The 19,586-nt window shown below is 43.3% G+C and overlaps 1 protein-coding gene across 1 annotated transcript; it reads left to right on the plus strand.

Annotated features, from left to right (window-relative positions):
• Positions 1–472: 472 nt before the first annotated feature.
• LOC123452908 lies at positions 473–637 on the plus strand. The gene has a single exon (XM_045129645.1). It carries the CDS (start codon positions 473–475, stop codon positions 635–637), a length of 165 nt encoding a protein of 54 aa, XP_044985580.1.
• Positions 638–19,586: the final 18,949 nt, after the last annotated feature.

A 19,586-nucleotide genomic window follows, 5' to 3' on the forward strand; every position in this document is an offset into this window, starting at 1 on the left:
TATGTGTGAACTCCCTGCAAAATTTTGTAAAGTTTGAACATTCAAGGAGCTCACGGCAAAAAAGACAAATTTCGGATACGAGAAACTTTTGAAAATCACACTATTCATGCCTGATTTTTTTTTCTTTTTTTGCCGCGAGCTCCTCGAATGTTCAAACTTTATAAAATTTTGCAGAGAGTTCACACATAGAACCATCTTGCACCACAAAAAAATTGATTTTTTAAAACATTTTTTGTATTCCAAACCGCTGTACTGTCGAGCCCGGGCTCAGAGATGGATTACCATATAGTAGTGTGTTTCTGCCACATGACAGGAATCATTTGTATTTCCTCCGTCCCAAAATAAGTGATGTACTGAAATCACGTCACATATTGTATCAAAATTTTTTTGTCTTACCATGTTTTTTTACATTTTGTGTCGAAATGCATGTACAGAATTAACCCTTATATCACCGGCTCCAGGTTCTCTCGCAATGGTTTTCGGTGGTGGCTTCAAATTTTTAGTCGGAGTGGGATGTGGTGTCTATGTAGCTCAGAACTACAACGTTCCAAATGTCAAGAAGCTGTTCAACACGTATGTTTTCCTGGCAAAGCACGTTGAGGAAACATACCGCAAGCCGCCGAAGAAAGCCGACTGATTATCACACCCATGGCGCAAAGAATTATATACTCTGACATGACAGAAACATGATCTTGGTGAATGTTAAAGTAGTTGTGATCTTTTGAAGAGCTGAGAACACAAGCTGTGAAGTTTGTCATGGCAAAGTTTGTGGATCTTTAGGATAAAAACTTTACTGTTTTTTAATGTCCGATGCAAATATTATGGCGCTAGTAGAAATTTCATAATAAATTGGTGTCTGGCATCTTACCAAGAGTCACTAGTAGAAAACAGGGCTATCGTTCGGCCCTGGCCAGCCCATTAGTCCCGGTTCTTCAATAACCGCGATCAATGGGGGCTATTAGACCCGGTTCGTGAGCCCAGGGGGCCGGCCGGGGCCTCGTGGGCATTGGTCCCGGTTTGTGTAGAACCATTTGTCCCGGTTCGAGCCATGAACCGGGACCAATGGTCCTCGCTGCTGGCCCACAACCATTGGTCCCGGTTCATGGCATGAACCGGGACAGAAGGGGTGGCTTTAGTCCCGGTTCATGCCACGAACCGGTACAAATAAGTTGCCTATATACACCCATCGCCGCGGCATAGCACTCTGTTTTTTTGGCCGGCGAGGGGAGGGCATTTTGGTGCTCTAGCTCACCTCCTATGCACATGAGGTGTTCGATGAAATGTCCGAGCCACACTAGTTAAGCTTTCTCCTCTCGAAGCTCGACCTAGGAGCTTCATATTTCCCGAGATTTGTCTAGATTTAGGGGTCCGTCACGCCCCGTCCCCGTTTTCACCGCCGTTGATCGCCCGCGCCGATCTCGTCGCCGGCACCACCGTGGTGAGCCTCTTGTTCTTATCTTCTTTATGATACTTGTCTGATTTTCTTACTTTAGATAGATATTTGTCTGATTTCCTTAATTTTAAGACACATAATTATATGTAATGCACGCAGATGAACGGGCAATGGATGTATGGTGACAGACACACCTCCGAGTACATTAAGGGCGTGCATATTTTTCTCCAAGTGGCTGAGGCAAACAAGCAGAATGGTTTTATGTATTGTCCATGCAGTAATTGTGGGAATACGAAGTCTTACTCTGACCGGAAAATCCTTCACACCCACCTGCTTTACAAGGGTTTCATGCCACACTATAATGTTTGGACGAGGAACGGAGAAATAGGGTTATGATTGAAGACGGCGAAGAAGAAGAGGACGATGACAACTATGTGCCCCCTGAATACGGTGATGCTGCAACGGGGGGAGCTGCTGAAGATCAAGATGAACCAGACGATGTGCCCGATGATGCTGCAACGGGGGAAGCTGCTGAAGATCAAGAGAAACCAGACGATGTGCCCGATGATGATCTCCGCCGGGTCATTGTCGATGCAAGGACGCAATGCGAAAGTCAAAAGGAGACGCTGAAGTTCGATCGCATGTTAGGGGATCACAAAAAAAGTTGTACCCCAATTGTGAAGATGGCAACACAAAGCTGGGTACCGTACTGGAATTGCTGCAGTGGAAGGCAGAGAATGTTGTGCCTGACAAAGGATTTGAGAAGCTACTGAAAATATTGAAGAAGAAGCTTCCAAAGGATAATGAATTGCCCGACAGTACGTACACAGCAAAGAAGGTCGTATGCCCTCTAGGATTGGAGGTGCAGAAGATACATGCATGCCCTAATGACTGCATCCTCTACCGTGGTGCGTACGAGGATTTGAACACATGCCCGGTATGCGGTGCATTGCGGTATAAGATCAAACGGGATGACCCTGGTGATGTTGACGGCGAGCCCCGCAGGAAGAGAGTTCCTGCGAAGGTGATGTGGTATGCTCCTATAATACCACGGTTGAAACGACTGTTCAGAAACAAAGAGCATGCCAAGTTGATGCGATGGCACAGTGAGGACCGTAAGAAAGATGGGAAGTTGAGAGCACCCGCTGACGGGTCGCAGTGGAGAAAAATTGAGAGAGAGTACTGGGCTGAGTTTGCATGTGACCCAAGGAACGTATGGTTTGGTTTAAGCGCGGATAGCATTAATCCTTTTGGGGAGCAGAGCAGCAATCACAGCACCTGGCCCGTGACTCTATGTATGTATAACCTTCCTCCTTCGATGTGCATGAAGCGGAAGTTCATTATGATGCCAGTTCTCATCCAAGGCCCTAAGCAACCCGGCAACGACATTGATGTATACCTAAGGCCATTAGTTAAAGAACTTTTACAGTTGTGGAATGGAAACGGTGTACGTGCATGGGATGAGCACAAACAGGAGGAATTTAACCTGCACGCGTTGCTGTTTGTAACCATCAACGATTGGCCCGCTCTCAGTAACCTTTCAAGACAGACAAACAAGGGATATCACGCATGCATGCACTGTTTAGCTGACACCGAAAGTATATACCTGGGAAGCTGCAGGAAGAATGTGTACCTGGGCCATCGTCGATTTCTTCCAACCAACCATCAATGTCGAAAGAAAGGCAAGCATTTCAAAGGCAAGGCAGATCACCGGAAGAAGCTCGCCATGCGTACCGGTGATCACGTACTTGCTATGGTCAATGATTTACACGTAATCTTTGGAAAGGGTCCCGGCGGACTAGCTGTTCCGAGTGACGCTGGGGGACACGCACCCATGTGGAAGAAGAAATCTATATTTTGGGACCTACCCTACTAGAAAGACCTAGAGGTCCGCTCTTCGATAGACGTGATGCACATGACGAAGAACCTTTGCGTCAACCTGCTAGGCTTCTTGGGCGTGTATGGGAAGACAAAAGATACAGCTGAGGCATGGGAGGATTTGCAACGTTTGCACGAAAAAGACAGCATGCCTTCAAAGCAGTATGAAGGTCCTGCCAGCTACGCTCTTACCAAAGAAGAGAAGGAAATCTTCTTTGAATGCCTGCTTAGTATGAAGGTCCCGACTGGCTTCTCATCAAATATAAAGGGAATAATAAATATGGCAGAGAAAAAGTTTCAGAACCTAAAGTCTCATGACTGCCACGTGATTATGACGCAACTGCTTCCAGTTGCATTGAGGGGGCTTCTACCGGAAAACGTCTGATTAGCCATTGTGAAGCTATGTGCATTCCTCAATGCAATCTCTCAGAAGGTGATCGATCCAGAAATCATACCAAGGCTAAGGAGTGATGTGGTGCAATGTCTTGTCAGTTTCGAGCTGGTGTTCCCACCATCCTTCTTCAATATCATGACGCACGCCCTAGTTCATCTAGTTGACGAGATTGTCATTCTGGGCCCCGTATTTCTACACAATATGTACCCCTTTGAGAGGTTCATGGGAGTCCTAAAGAAATATGTTTGTAACCGCGCTAGGCCAGAAGGAAGCATCTCCATGGGCCATCAAACAAAGGATGTCATTGGGTTTTGTGTTGATTTCATTCCTGACCTTAAGAAGATAGGTCTCCCTAAATCGCGGTATGAGGGGAGACTGACTGGAAAAGGCATGCTTGGAGGGGAGACAATAATATGCAGGGACAGATATTCTTGGTCTCAAGCACACTGCACAGTTCTACAGAACTCTACCTTGGTGACCCCTTATGTCGATGAACACAAGAACAGTCTGCGCTCCAAACACCCGGAGTAGTGCGACGACTGGATTACATGTGAACACATCAGGACTTTCAGCAGTTGGTTGGAAACACGTCTCAGAGATGAAAACACTGTTTGTGATGAGCTGTACTCGTTGTCCAGGGGACCATCTTTGACTGTTACGATTTGGAAAGGATACGAGATAAATGGGAATACATTTTACACGATCGCCCAAGATCAAAAGAGCACCAACCAAAACAGCGATGTCCGCTTTGATGTAGCCACCGAGAGGGGAAAGGACACATATTATGGTTACATAGTGGACATATGGGAACTTGACTACGGAGTAGATTTTAAGGTCTCTTTGTTTAAGTGCAAATGGGTCAATCTATCAGGAGGCGGGGTACAGGTAGACCCACAGTACGGAATGACAACAGTGGATCTGAACAATCTTGGGTACACTGACGAACCGTTCGTCCTAGCCAATGATGTGGCACAGGTTATCTATGTGAAGGACATGTCTACCAAACCGAGAAAAAGAAAAAATAAGGAAGTGAATACATCATACGATGAGCCAAAGCGCCACATAGTTCTTTCAGGAAAAAGGGACATCGTGGGAGTGGAGGGCAAGACAGACATGTCCGAAGATTATGAAAAGTTTCATGAAATTCCTCCCTTCAAAGTCAAGGCTGACCCAAGCATCCTGATAAATGATGAAGATTATCCATGGTTACGGCGCAATAAGGAAAGGACACAAGCGAAGAAAAAGTGGAGACTTTCTCCACAACTATTATGATGATACCATGCCTACTTTCAACCTTTTTTAGTTCATTTGAAATGCATGTTGTAACAGACAGGTGAGCACTGCGCTTCTCCCTTCATCGTCTCTACGCTCAGGACTTATAAACCGCTGCGAGTGCCTCTCGCTTGGCGAGGTGGGACTAAAAAATAGCTGCAGAAATAATCAACTAATAAACTCTTTTACCGGTTCATGCCACGAACCGGTACTAAAAGGTGCTCGTGGGGCCCGGCCTTAAAATCTGTATCAAATAAAATGCCTTTGTACTAAAATTATATAGAATTTTGTTCAAAACATTAAAAGCAAAAAGAATTATCATATAAGAAAATAAATAAGTAATTAGAATTTTGTTACAAACTTTAATAGCAAAAAGAATTATCGTAAAAGAAAATAAATAAGTAATTAGAAACAAAAAAGAAAGCAAAAAATAGGAAATTTTTAAAATAAAGGAATCAACTAAAAAGCTTTTATAAACCTCTAGTATTATTGAAACTAAAATTATATAGAATTTTGTTACAAACTTTAATCGCAAAAAGTATTATCATAAAAGAAAATAAATAAGTAATTAGAAACAATATAAAATAAAAAAAATAAGTATTTTGTTGTAAGTAGAAACAAAACAAAATAAGCTAACTAGCACTTTGAATTTAAGTAGAAACAAAACAAAACAAAAAACAAAAATAATGGAAAAAATTAAAAAAATAGATTGGAATTTAGAGAGAAATTCAACCTAAATTCAATGTGCTAGTTAGCCTAACTAGCTCTTTGAATTTAAAGTGCTAGTTAGCCTAACTAGCTGTTTGAATTTAGGTTGAATTTTGTCTCTAAATTCGTACCGCTCGACATTGCAGCCGCGGCGGAGCTTATAAACAGGCTTGGCAGCCCTTCGCTTGGCGAGGTGGGACTAAACATCCAACCGCATCGCGGCTGTGGCAGGCACATGCCTTTAGTCCCGGTTGGTGGCTCCAACCGAGACTAATGCCCCTCTTTAGTCCCGGTTGGTGGCACCAACCGAGACTAATGCCCCCTTTGGTCCCGGTTGGTGCCACCAACCGGGACCAATGCAACCCTTTAGTCCCGGTTGGTGCCACGAACCGGGACCAATGCTTCTGCTATATAAGCCAACACTTTGGAAATTTTCAGATTTCACGGCGCCGCGAGGTCATCCACGCCCGACGACGCCGCGAGCTCATCCACGGCGCCGCCAGGCTGCCTCGTCGCCGTCGCCCTTCGCCCGTCGCCCTCCGTCCCCCAAGCCCACGCCGTCACCCGTCGCCGTCGCCCTCCGCCCCCCCCCCCCCCCCCGCCGCCGTCGCCCTCCGCCGCCCCCGAGCCGTCGCCAGTCACCGTCGCCCTCGCCCTCCGCCCCCCGCCGCCGTCGCCGTCGCCCTCGCCGCCCACGCCGTCGCCCCGGCTGCCCCCAATGTGAGCCGCCGCCGCCATGGATCTGTTTTTTTTATTTATTGTTTTTAATTTTTGATTTGTAACATTTGATTTCTATATACATATATAGTTGTAGAATGCTCATTTCATGCATTTATGTTTGCATTTTTCATATATGTATGTTTGCAGAGACCGGGGGTCTTAACCTCCTTTTCAAACAAAAATATACCCATATGACCAACGTCTGATGGGTAGCGTGAGTCGTTGCCTTCTTTGTGTGCGATATTTGGCACAAATATGGCCTCAAATCAAAAAAGGTTCAACAAGAAAGTTGTTTGTATCACCCATATATATAAATTTGGAATTGGGCGCACCTCCATCCGAGATCATATGTGGACTATGGTACCCAAAAATGAAATTGTTGTCTCAACCATACTTAAATCTGAGTTCGGTTAATTTTTAAAGAATGTTTAAAGGATTTGGAATACTTCCATTTTATGGGAAGTCCAGCAACATCATAAATAGATGTGAGGTCACGGTGCATTGAACAACACATAGCAAAATATTCAATCAACCAGTTTTTACATTTATATACCTTTTTATCTCTCCCTTGTTTATATGCTTTCACGTTCTTCATTGTTCGTCATTCTTGCTATGAATAGATCACACAAGTGGGGACAGGGCCTATAGCCCCGGCCCATAAGGGGCTTTAGTCCCGGTTCACCAACCGGGACTAAAGGGGCGGGACTAAAGGCCTAACCTTTAGTCCCGGCCATGTTCCAAGCCGGGACTAAAGGTGCTCCACGTGGGCGCCTCGGAGCGCCCTCAGGGGCAGGCCCTTTAGTCCCGGTTCTTTATACGGACCGGGACTAAGGAGTTTCAGATTTTGTTTATTTTTGGGTTTTAGGGTTTAGGTGTTCGGGAGATTAACGTGATGCCTCGTTTGGTGTTCGGGAATTAGTTTTTATATAATTCTAAATAGAAATAATTATACATATATATATAAGATTAACTTATCTTACAAGCGAGCATATATATACAATTATATGGAGATCTGAATTATCGAGACTAGAGCCCGTCTATTCGATTACATGGACGAACATCAGTAATGGCCCCTAGCTACGCTAAATCGTCCTTTGTCATCTATAGCTTCCGTCCTCAGAAATCCCGCAAGCTCCTCTGCAACAGCAATCGCGTGTTGCTCTGGTAGGACCTTCTCCCTCATGGCCGTGTACTATATAAGAAGAGGAGATGAATATGAATATGAATCATGATAACAAAGAATGACGGATAAAAATAGAGGTGTGAATGTTCATTGCTTACGTCGAATCTGTGATCCTTGTGCTCAGAGGTGAACGTGCGAATGGTCTCGCAAACATATTATCCGCATAGATGCGTCCCCCGTGGCTGCTGGTCGCACTTTACGAGAATAGAATATATATAATCAAAATAATAATCTAGCATCACAAATGTATTGAAAATAGAAGTATATCATACTACTACTTACCTGAGCCGCTCTAAAGGTCAGCTTCTCAGGCTCGAAACCGGGAGTCACGCACTTGAACCGCTTCCAAACCCTGTCCGACAAGGATAATGATTTGCTAAGTTTCTCATTAATTGATATATCAAAAAATCATCGAAAGAGACCGATAGAGCGCAAGAATGATTGAAATTACCCTTGGAGCATGTCCTGCAGGCTTTGGAACTGTTCCAAGGGTCTCGATAATGGGTCGAAGGCATCAACTCTTCCCTTATCAATTTGAATGTCCAACAGAATCCAATGGAAGCTACACATGTATATATATATATATGTGTGTGTGTCAGTAACTTATCAATTATACTTATAAGTGAATGGACACAACAGAGTAAAGACCCTCACCTGAAGTTGTATGGAAACAATATGTGGTCACAGAAATTTTGATCTGTTAGAAACCTTAGAAGGTTTTCCTCCGTCTCCTTGGGTTTATCAGTTAGCGTCGCTATATGTATTTTATCTGGGTCAATAAACCCAATATTTAGGATGTTCCTACTTTTACAATACAGAATCTTCATTCTGCATAATAGAGTACAAGCTATATATAGACAATGAATTGAAATAACTAAATAAGTTATATGTAGACAACGAATTGAAAAACTCACAGACAATAGCAACTCATAAGCGATTTGTCGAGGGCGTCGGCATTGTACATCTGGAAGAGTTCATCAAAGTCGATATGGATTTCTTCGGGGCGGCCGTAGTACTCCCATGGGACACTCACCACGATCATCGTTCTCCCATTCTTTGATTCACTTAAGTACCATGTATGCAAGTAACGCATATTTGTTGGGAGATCATCTTTGCTGACCAAAGGCGCTCCCATGACAAACTGTGGCTTAGGGGCTACCACAGCCTTAGGTAATCTGTCGTCTTGGAAAGCCAAAATGTCTTCAACCGGGATACCCCATTCATCCGCCCACTTCTTTGGTAATTCCAAATCTTGCCCCTGCACCGGAGGGGGGACATTCTCGGGTAACACCCTAAGGGGTGGGATCGACTGTTTGGCATGTTGTCCAAGCTGAGGAACGTCTGATTTTTTCTTGCTTGTAGTTGAACTTGATTTGCTCCCACTTGCACTTGCACGTGATCTGCTCTTTTTCACTTCCTTCTGCAATGTGCGTGTATAGTCATCAGGCTTATGGTGTAAGTCATACTGTGATGGAAGGTTCGTGAAGTATTTTGCAAATGCTATTTGCTTCTCGGTGTATTCCAGGCGGGGCTCGGGTTCCTTCTTTTTCATCTGCGCATCATGATGTTCCTTTGCTATCCTGGCGTTTTCCTCGGGGGTACGATCATAAGGTCTGATAGGAAGATTAGCATGAGGTACCTTTGGGAGGGGCGACAGTTTGCGCTTTTGGGGGCTCCGTTGCTTAGAAATTGTCGACGGAGCGTTCTTGCTGGCACGCTTCCGCTTAGTATCCGGAGCGGGCGGCGGCGGAGACGGACGACCCAAGTCCGGCGGCGGTGATTGAGATGGACTCGTATTGTGCTGGCCGACGTCATGTGGAGGGCTTGGAGGTAATGGAGGTGTAGGTGACCTGCGACGACTCGGAGGCGGTGTTGTCCTTGGGGCCAAGCCTGGAAGCTTGATGTAGTTCTTGTCCCATAGGATGACTCCACCCAGTACTTCTCCGAGTGTCCTCTCATCTTCGGGTCCAGCTATGTCGAGCTCCATATCATGAAACCCCGCCATGATTTCACCCACCCCGACTTTAGCAAAGCCAGCTGGAATCTCACGGCCATGCCAGCGTGCATCAGGGCCATAAGGTAAAGCTTGTCCGACGGCCACCTTCATGGATATGTCTTGAATTTCTGATGGAGTTCACATGATGTTGACTCCTTGATTCCATCCACGGGGTAGCCGGGACCGCCCTCTATCATTCTCCGTGCATCGTCGGGCGGGGCCTCAGATTCAGCCACGCTGCTTTTCCGCTTAGATGGGGTGCCGGTAATATCAAGTGCAGGATCTTCCTGGCGCGCTACTCCTCTAAGCTCATCAATCTGCTTCTGTTGCTCGTTAATCATGGCAAGCAACTGGTTGAACTTGTCATTCTCCTCATCGTGCTGCCGCTTCTTTGCTCTCGCTCGGCTTTTGTAAGTGTCTTGGTCTCTGGCAAACCCAAGCCACCACGGGTAAGAATGACCGAAGCCTCGCGTTTGTCCTCCATGTTTGTCATTGCCGAGGACCAGTGTGAGCAAATCTTTCTCTCTATCTGCAGTGAACTTTCTTTTTCCCTCCTTAATTTCTTTCACTATCTTTTTCCAATTCTCCGTGGGTATCCTAAGACCGTCACTGCAGATGAGGTCCCCTGTTTCTTCGTCGTACGAACCACCATGCGCAAGGAACCAATTTCTTGCTCTCAATTCCCACTCATCACGGAGTGGTTCAGGTACGATGCCTTTAGCTAGCAGGTCTTGCTCTTTCTTATACCACTTTGGGATGGCAGTCTCATAGCCCCCTGGCCCCAGCTTGTGGTGATATTTCTTCTTGTCGGCATTTATCTTGTTCTTTTCTGATAATGCCTAGGCATCTTCTGACTCCTTGTACTCTTCAGATAGTTTTTCCATAGCTTCTTCTTCCAGCTACGGAACAGTTCGGCCATCTTCTTTAGAGTCCACTGCTTGACTTTGGCCCTCAGTTTGTCTGCGGCGTCTTCATTCTCACAGTCTGGCAGGTTGAAATGTGACATGAGATCATTCCAAAGATTATCTGTGTACCTTTCAGCGACATAGTCACTATCGGCTGCCCCTTTGCGCTTGTTCCACTCCCGAACGCTGATCGGGACGTGATCCCTAACGAGAACTCCGCATTGCTTCTTGAATGTGTCAGCAGCATTCTTAGGAAGCTTGGGTTCGCCCGTAGGCAATATCACCTCAAAGGTGTAATGCGTCCGTGCATCCAACTTTCTAGCCGGGCCTCGTTTCGTAGCTTTGCTCGATGTGGAGGCCTAAGAGGGAGAAACATTCGTCAAATGAATGTATATGTATACAATATAGAGCTATCTCCAATATTTTCACATATTACAAGTGATTGTAGAACTTCATATGTATACCTCGCCGGACTTTATTATTTCTTCACCGGCTTCTTCATTACTGGAGCTATCACCTTCTCCGTCATTGGACCTATCTCCTGCCCCATCGGCTTCATCTTCGTGTCGGTCGACCTCCATTCCATATCCGAAGGGGTTTAGATATGACGACGGAGATTCAGCTGGTTCAACGTCGGGGCCGTCTTTGATTATATCTTCGAGAAGTTCTTCCTCTTCGAGGTTCCTGATATGTGGATCCATAGTTCTGCAAAAAACGGACATTTGATTAACTAATAAACTAACAAACTATATAAGAGGGGTTGGAAACTTCGAAGTGTCGTTTTATATACGAGGACCTTTAGTCCCGGGTCTTGCCTAGAACCTAAACTCTAAAATATGTCTAACGGATTCTCTTAACCTTGAAGGATTTAACAAAATGGCGACATTCTAGATGTGTAGAAAATGATCCTATTTTTCCTGATCTCATCTACCCTTCTATATGTCACATTGTCTAGTGTCAAAGGACTTTTTTGAACTTTGTACCAAAAAAGAATTATTCTATCAGGAACTCCGTTCCAAAACAACTTTAGTCCCGGGTCGTGGCTCCACCCGGGACTCCTAGATTTCTGCATAGTATTCAAAGTAGGAGTACTTTTCCAATTTGAGCATTCAATAAGCAAAACCAAATCGTAAAATAAAGTAGTATTCAAATTAGCATGCATTCAATTATAAGTAAAAGTACATCATCTCTTTTGTCCGTACATCGTCGAATATTATCACTAATACTCCTCGAATACTATCATACATATAGCATCACTGATACAGCTAGAACCGTAGCGCCCGACGGGTATCGTCGCGGGCGGTGGACACCCAAAGAGAAGGAACCATCACAGGACCATAGCTCCAGTGAGATCCCCGAAGAACCTGCCAGGTATGCTCGAACCTGCCCTCCAACGCAACCATGTAGCGACGGACATGCTGATCCTCCTCGCTGACACGGTGACGTACCACCTCCGCGGTGTCCGGAAGCCTCGGCACCGTCATTGGCCCACGCGACCGCCACCAAACAAGGATCGGGTCAACAACGGGCTGGCTCCTCACCAACCTACGCCCCCCGTAAGGTAGCACCTCCCAATACCAGCCGGGCGGAGCCCAGTCCTGGACAGGGCCCCTCTGATCAAGCAGGTGTCCTCCGCCGAGTCGACGACGAGGATGCGGGATAGGCATCGTAAAATGAACTAAAAAAATAAAATAGTTCTATTAATTTTCTTGCTAAAAATAAACTATTAACACTTAAGCATATACAATAGCAAAATTAAACTATTAACACTTAAGCATATACAATAGCAAAATTAAGCAATAATCTAAGAAACACTATTAACACTTAAGCATATACACTATACAATAGCAAAATTAAGCATATACAATAACATCTATATACGTGGAAATGTCTTCTTCTTCTCTTTCTTCTTCTTCTTCTTCTTCTTTCTTATTTTCTTCTCCGCTTCTTCTTCTACTTCTCCTCTTCTTCTATTTTTCCTCTTCTTCTCCTCTCCTCCTCTTCTTATTCTCCTTTTTCTTCTTTTCTTCTCCTCCTCTTCTTATTTTCCTTTTTTCTAATCTTATTTTCTTATTTTTGTTCATATTTCTTCTTCTCGTTACCCAAACCTAATTCTAAATATTACTAACCCTAATAATCTAGCACAAACCTAATAACAATAGGAATTAAATGACAAAAAAATCTTTTTCTTTTTCTTCCTTTTTTCTCTTTTTCTTCCTTTCTTCTCCTTTTTCTTCCTTTCTTCTCCTTTTTCTTCCTTTCTTCCTTTCTTCTCCTTTTTCTTCCTTTCTTCCCTTTTTCTTCTTTTCTTCTCCTTTTTCTTCTTTTCTTCTCCTTTTTCTTCTTTTCTTCCTTTTTTCTTCTTTTCTTCTCCTTTTTCTTCTCCACTTCTTCTTCTACTTCTCCTCTTCTTCTATTTTTCCTCTTCTTCTCCTCTCCTCCTCTTCTTATTCTCCTTTTTCTTCTTTTATTCTCCTCCTCTTCTTATTTTCCTTTTTCCTAATCTTATTTTCTTATTTTTGTTCATATTTCTTCTTCTTGTAACCCTAACCTAATTCTAAATATTACTAACCCTAATAATCTAGCACAAACCTAATAACAATAGGAATTCAATGACAAGAAAAATCTTTTTCTTTTTCTTCCTTTCTTCTCCTTTTTCTTCCTTTCTTCTCATTTTTCTTCCTTTCTTCTCATTTTTCTTATTTTCTTCTCCTTTTTCTTCCTTTCTTCTCCTTTTTCTTCCTTTCTTCTCCTTTTTGTTCCTTTCTTCCCTTTTTCTTCTTTTCTTCTCCTTTTTCTCCTTTTCTTCTCCTTTTTCTTCTTTTCTTCTCATTTTTCTTCTTTTCTTCCCTTTTTCTTCTTTTCTTCCCTTTTTCTTCTTTTCTTCTCCTTTTTCTTCCTTTCTTCTCCTTTTTCTTCCTTTCTTCTCCTTTTTCTTCCTTTCTTCGCCTTTTTCTTCCTTTCTTCTCCTTTTTCTTCCTTTCTTCTCATTTTTCTTCCTTTCTTCCCTTTTTGTTCTTTTCTTCTACTTTTTCTTCTTTTCTTCTACTTTTTCTTCTTTTCTTCTCCTTTTTCTTTTTTTCTTCTCCTTTTTCTTCTTTTCTTCTACCGGCCGGAGTGTTGGGGAGGAGGAGGCGGGGGGCTTACCGGCCGGAGGCGTCGACGGAGGCGAGGAGGACGGCGGCGCGCGACGAGGAGGATGGCGGCGGCGCGCGAGGAGGACGACGACGGCGAGGAGGACGGCGGCGGCGAGGAGGACGACGGCGACGGCGAGGAGGACGGCAAGCGGCGGCGAGGAGGATGGCGGGCAGCCTGACGGCGTCGTCGAGGTCGTCAGTGTGCCGCGCCAGGCAGGAGAACGAGAGGAAGAAGAAGAGAAACAAAATGCGATTTGGGTTGGAAGTTTTCTAACTCCCACTTATATAGGTGGATCTTTAGTCCCGGTTCGGGGCTCGAACAGGGATTAAAGACCCCCTTTAGTCCTGGATGGAGCCACGTCCCGGGACTAAAGGCCCTTTTTCGGCAGACCAAAAGGCGGGAAGCAGGGGCCTTTAGTCCCGGTGCGGAGCTCCAACCGGGACTAAAGGGGGTCTTTAGTCCCGGTTGGAGCCACGCACCGGGACTAAAGGCCCGTGCTCGGCAGGCGGCAGGCGAGGGGCTTTAGTCCCGGGTCGTGGTTCCACCCGGGACTAAAGCCCCTCCTCGGCTGCACGATAAGTTTAGTCCCACCTCGCCCAGCGAGGGGGACTAACACTTGTTTATAAGCCCCGTCGCAGCAACTCCATCGAGCTCCTCTCTAAAGCAGGCTTACGGGCCTAAACTGAATGTAAATTTATAAATTGAAACTATATTTGAAATTGTGGAGAAACTTAAACCTGAATTCAAAGTGAGCTCACTTTGAATTTAGGTTTAAGTTTCTTTACAAATTCTCATATAGTTTCAATTTTTTTCTCTATTCAAAATTAACTATTTTGTTATTTTCAATTAAAAACTATGTTTATTAAAATTCTTTTTGCATATTTGAGAATTTGACAAAACTAAGATAATGAAAAGTGTTTGAAATTGAATAAATAATTCAAAACTATTTTCTATTTTCAAAAGTAATTATTTTGACTATCCAAACTATTAACTATTTTGTTATTTTCAATTAAAAACTATGTTTATTAAAATTCTTTTTGCATATTTGTGAATTTGACAAAACTATGATAATGAAAAGTCTTTGAAATTGAATAAATAATTCAAAACTATTTTATATTTTCAAAATTAATTATTTTGACTATCCAGACTATTAACTATTCTCCTATTTTCTTATCAGAGTACAAAACATTCAGTCCTAGCACCCACGGGCCATGGTCAAACGTACAACGGTATGCTGATCTGGTATGTAAATTTTACCTACTCACATTATCTTGTTATTTAAGTCACACAGCGTTTTCGATCTAACTCAAAACTCTGAAGGATATGTTTGCAACGAAATGCATATCAGATATAACAAGCAGAGAAGATTCATAGTGACAGCATTAGCTTCTTAACTCTTTAATACATAAGCTATCACATATAACAAGCTTAACAGTATCACAATCGCATATTCTTCCTTTTTTCAATTAGGTAATACAGAAGGATTATGCACTCGAGCACTTTCCACATGAATATACAATTGTCATACTCCAGCTGCCTGGGAAGAACAAGGACTTTCCACGTGCTACGTACATTTTCTTGTTATCATACTTTTTAGGGAAGTCGGTATTTTGGTTTTAACTCAAAACGTCTCACATGCATGTGCATTGCTAAATTAGCATTATGTGTGTATTGAATTCGAACAATTTAGCCTTTATGATAGTGTTAACTTCTTAGATCCTTAGTGCTTCAGCTATCAGATATAAGTATATAAGCAACTTATCAGCATCACAATCACATTTTGTTCCTTTTTTCGATTAGACCATAAAGAAGGATTATGCAATCATATACTTTCCATGTGAAGATGGCCGGCGCACCCTTTATTTAGGAAGGTTTGTGCATGACACTCATATTAGGGTGGGTGATATCTGTCTCTTTCAACCAATGACAAATGTTAAGCAGAGAAGATTCATAGTGACAGTCCATCTCCTTCACAAAGAGAGCATTGCTCATTCCCTTGGTGGAAGAACTGACATTGGCTCAAATCCCGGAAGTACCTGTGCCAAGATGGGCGGCATTAAGGAGGAACCACCTACCGATGGTGCTAAACTGTTGCTAGAATGCATGTGCACTTGAGTTCTCATTATATCTGTCTAATCATGTGAAAACTTGTCCAGGTGAAGAGTACTCTTCAGAACATGAAATCTTTGAGAATTCTGAGGGCACTTCTGAGCGTCTGTTCATTCTGTCAAACAAAGCTTTTCTAACACCAGCGTAGTATATGAAATGCCTGGAGAAAGTTGAGGAGATTAAGTTCAAACCGCCCTTTTATGTTTCTATCATGAGCAAGACCACTGTGTGGCAGCATGACAGCGAATGTTCTCCCATCCTAGTAAGTCCAAGGAAAACATTTTTCTGTTCCTTTCTATCAGTTACTCAATTGCATCCTTATCCTTTGATAAGATAAATAGCAACAAATCTCCCAAGTATCTCTACGCCTGTGTCATTCTAACATTTGCCTTGTGTTATGTATATAAACAGCACTTTGGCTCTAAGTATGCGGCCACATATCTTGTTCAGAAGTTTGCTGCTGCTCATCTCTTACAAAGGGATTTCATTTTTTTGAACTTATTTGAACTCCATACTTTTTGTGTGTTCAAAATGCACTATTCAAAGGCAAATCACAAAATTTCAACAATTTCTGACTTCATTTGGTATATTTCGTGCATTTACTTTTTTTTGAGCTAGTTGACCCTGAAATTGAAAAGCACTACAAATGAACTCTGAAAATGTTGAAAGTTGGCATGCTATCATCATTTCACCCACATAGCATGTGTTAAAAAGTTGAGAGGGCTACGACAAAAAGTGGATGCACTTCGTGTACAAAACGGACAATCTCTCTCAAAGTATCAGGGTTTCGAACGAGAACTCATCTCTTACAAAGGGATTTGATTTTTTTGAACTTATTTGAACTCCATACTTTTTGTGTGTTCAAAATGCACCATTCAAAGGCACATCACAAAATTTCAACAATTTCTGACTTCATTTTGTATTCTTCGTGCATTTACTTTTTTTTTAGCTAGTTGACCCTGAAATTGAAAAGCACTACAAATGCACTTTGAAAATGTTGAAAGTTGGCATGCTATCATCATTTCACCCACATAGCATGTGTTAAAAAGTTGAGATGGCTACGACAAAAACTGGATGCACTTCGTGTACAAAACGGACAATCTCTCTCGAAGTATCAGCGTTTCGAACGAGAACTTATCTCTTACAAAGGTTTATTAAAATTCTTTTTGCATATTTGAGAATTTGACAAAACTATGAAAATGAAAAGTGTTTGAAATTTAGTACATTCCATACATGCATTACATAAAAGGTTTAATACATTATTACATTATTGCACCAATATTCCTATCTATTATTTCTATTTTCTTCTGGGTCGTAGCCATGGAGAATCTTCATCATTCAGTAGGATGCTTGGATCAGTTTTCACTTTGAAGGGCGGAATTTCATGAAACTTATTATAATCTTCTGACATGTCTGTCTTGTCATCTACTCCCACGATGTTTCTTTTCCCTGAAAGAACTATGTGGCGTTTTGGCTCATCGGACGATATCTTCTTTTGCTGATTTCTTTTTCTCGTTTTTGTAGACATGTCCTTCACATAGAAAACCTGAGCGACATCATTGGCTAGGACAAATGTTCGTCCATGTACGCAAGATTGCTGAGATCCAGTGTTGTCATGCCGTACTTTTGGTCTACAACTACCCCGCCTCCTGTCAGCTTCACCCATTAGCACCGAAACAAAGGGATCTTAAAAGTAGGTCCATAGTCAAGTTCCCATATCTCCTCTATGTACCCATAATATGTTTCCAAACAGTGCCCATTCTCGTCTGTTCCATCAAAGCGGACACCACTATTTTGGTTGGTGCTCTTTTTATCTTGGGCAACCGTGTAAAATGTATTCCCATTTATCTCATACCCTTGGAAATTAAATATAGTCGAAGATGGTGGCCTGGTCAAACAGTACAGCTCATCTCCAACGGTGTCGTCATTCATGAGATGTGTCTACAACCAACTGCCGAAAGTCTTCTCGTGTTCCCCTTTAATCCAAGAGTCAGCCTTCCCCGGGTTTTCGGAGCGTAGAATATTCTTGTGTCTCACGATATACGGAGCCACCACGGTGGAATTGTGTAGAACTGTGTAGTGTGCTTGAGAGAAAGAATGTCCGTCCATACATACTTTTGCTTTCCTTCCTAGTGTGCCTTTTCCTGTCAGCCTACCCTCATACCGAGATTTAGGAACACCAATCGGCTTAAGGTCAGGAAGAAAGTCCACACAAAACTCAATGACCTCCTCTGTTCCATAGCCCTTGGAGATGCTTTCTTCTGGCCTAGCACGGTGACCAACATATTTCTTTAAGACTCCCATGAACCTCTCAAAGGGGAACATATTGTGTAGAAACACAGGACTGAGAATTATAATCTCTTCGACTAGGTGAACTAGGAGGTGTGTCATTATATTGAAGAAGGATGGGGGGAACAACAACTCAAAGCTGACCATACATTGGACCACATCAATCTGTAACCCTGATAGACTTTCTCGATCGATTACCTTCTGAGAAATTGCATTGAGGAATCCACATACCTTCACAATTGCCAGGCGAACATTTTCCGGTAGAATTCCCCTCAATGCAACCGGAAGTAATTGCGTCATAAGCACATGGCAGTCATGAGACTTTAGGTTTTGGAATTTTTTATCTTTCATATTTACGATTCCCTTTATATTCGACGAGAAGCCAGTCGGTACCTTGATACTGAAAAGGACTTCAAAGAAGATTTCCTTCTCTTCCTTAGTAAGAGCGTAGCTGGGACGCCCTTGAAACTGCCCTGGATGCATGCCATCCCTTCCTTTATGACGTTCCTGGTCCTCCCGTGCTTCAGGAATTCTTTTGACTTCCCATACAAGCCCAAGAAGCCTAGAATATTCACGCAGAGATTCTTCGTCAGGTGCATCACGTCGATTGCCGAGCGGACCTCATGGACTTCCCAGTAGGGTAGCTCCCAAAATATAGATTTCTTCTTCCACATGGGTACGCGCTTATCAGGGCCGTTAGGAACAGGTTGGCTGCCAGGACCCTTTCCAAAGATTACTTTTAAATCTTTGACCATATCAAATACTTCAACACCAGTACGGATGACAGGCTTCCCCCGGGGTTCTGCCTTGCCATTGAAATGCTTGCCTTTTTTCTTTAAGGGATGCTTGGGCGGAAGAAAACGACGATTGTACGGGTACACATTCTTCCTACATTTGTCCAGATATATACTGTCTGTCTGATCCAAATAGTGCGTGCATGCATTGTATCCCTTGTTTGACTGTCCTGAAATGTTACTAAGAGCAGGCCAATCATTGATGGTTACGAAAAGCAACGCTCGAAGGTCAAATTCCTCTTGTTTGTGCTCGTCCCACACACGTACACCTAGTTCGGCCCACAGCTATAAAAATTCATCAACTAATGGCCTTAGGTACACATCAATATCGTTGTCGGGTTGCTTTGGACCTTGGATAAGCACTGGCATCATAATGAACTTCCGCTTCATGCACAACCAAGGAGGAAGGTTATAGATACATAGAGTAACGGGCCAGGTGTTGTGACTGCAACTCTGCTCCCCAAAAGGATTCATGCCATCTATACTCAGACCTAACCATAAGTTCCTTGCATCAGCTGCAAATCTCGGGAACTCTCTCTCAATTTTTCTCAACTGCCGACCATCAGCGGTGTGCCTCAACTTATCGTCTTTCATACGATCTTCCATGTGCCATCGCAACAACTTCGCATGATCTTTATTTCTGAACAGACGTTTCAACCGTGGTATTATAGGAGCATACCACATCACCTTGGCAGGAACCCTCTTCCTGGGTGGCTCGCCCTCAATATCACCAGGGTCATCTTTTCTGATCTTGTACCGCAATGCAGTGCATACCGGGCATTTATCCATATTCTCGTACTTCTCACC

This window comes from Hordeum vulgare, chromosome 5H (genome assembly GCF_904849725.1).
Source record: "Hordeum vulgare subsp. vulgare chromosome 5H, MorexV3_pseudomolecules_assembly, whole genome shotgun sequence".
NCBI classification, from domain to species: Eukaryota; Viridiplantae; Streptophyta; class Magnoliopsida; order Poales; family Poaceae; genus Hordeum; species Hordeum vulgare.

Excerpts from the sequence above, each read along its gene's own strand:
- LOC123452908 (XM_045129645.1), top strand. The coding sequence starts at position 473 with ATGGTTTTCGGTGGTGGCTTCAAATTTTTAGTCGGAGTGGGATGTGGT.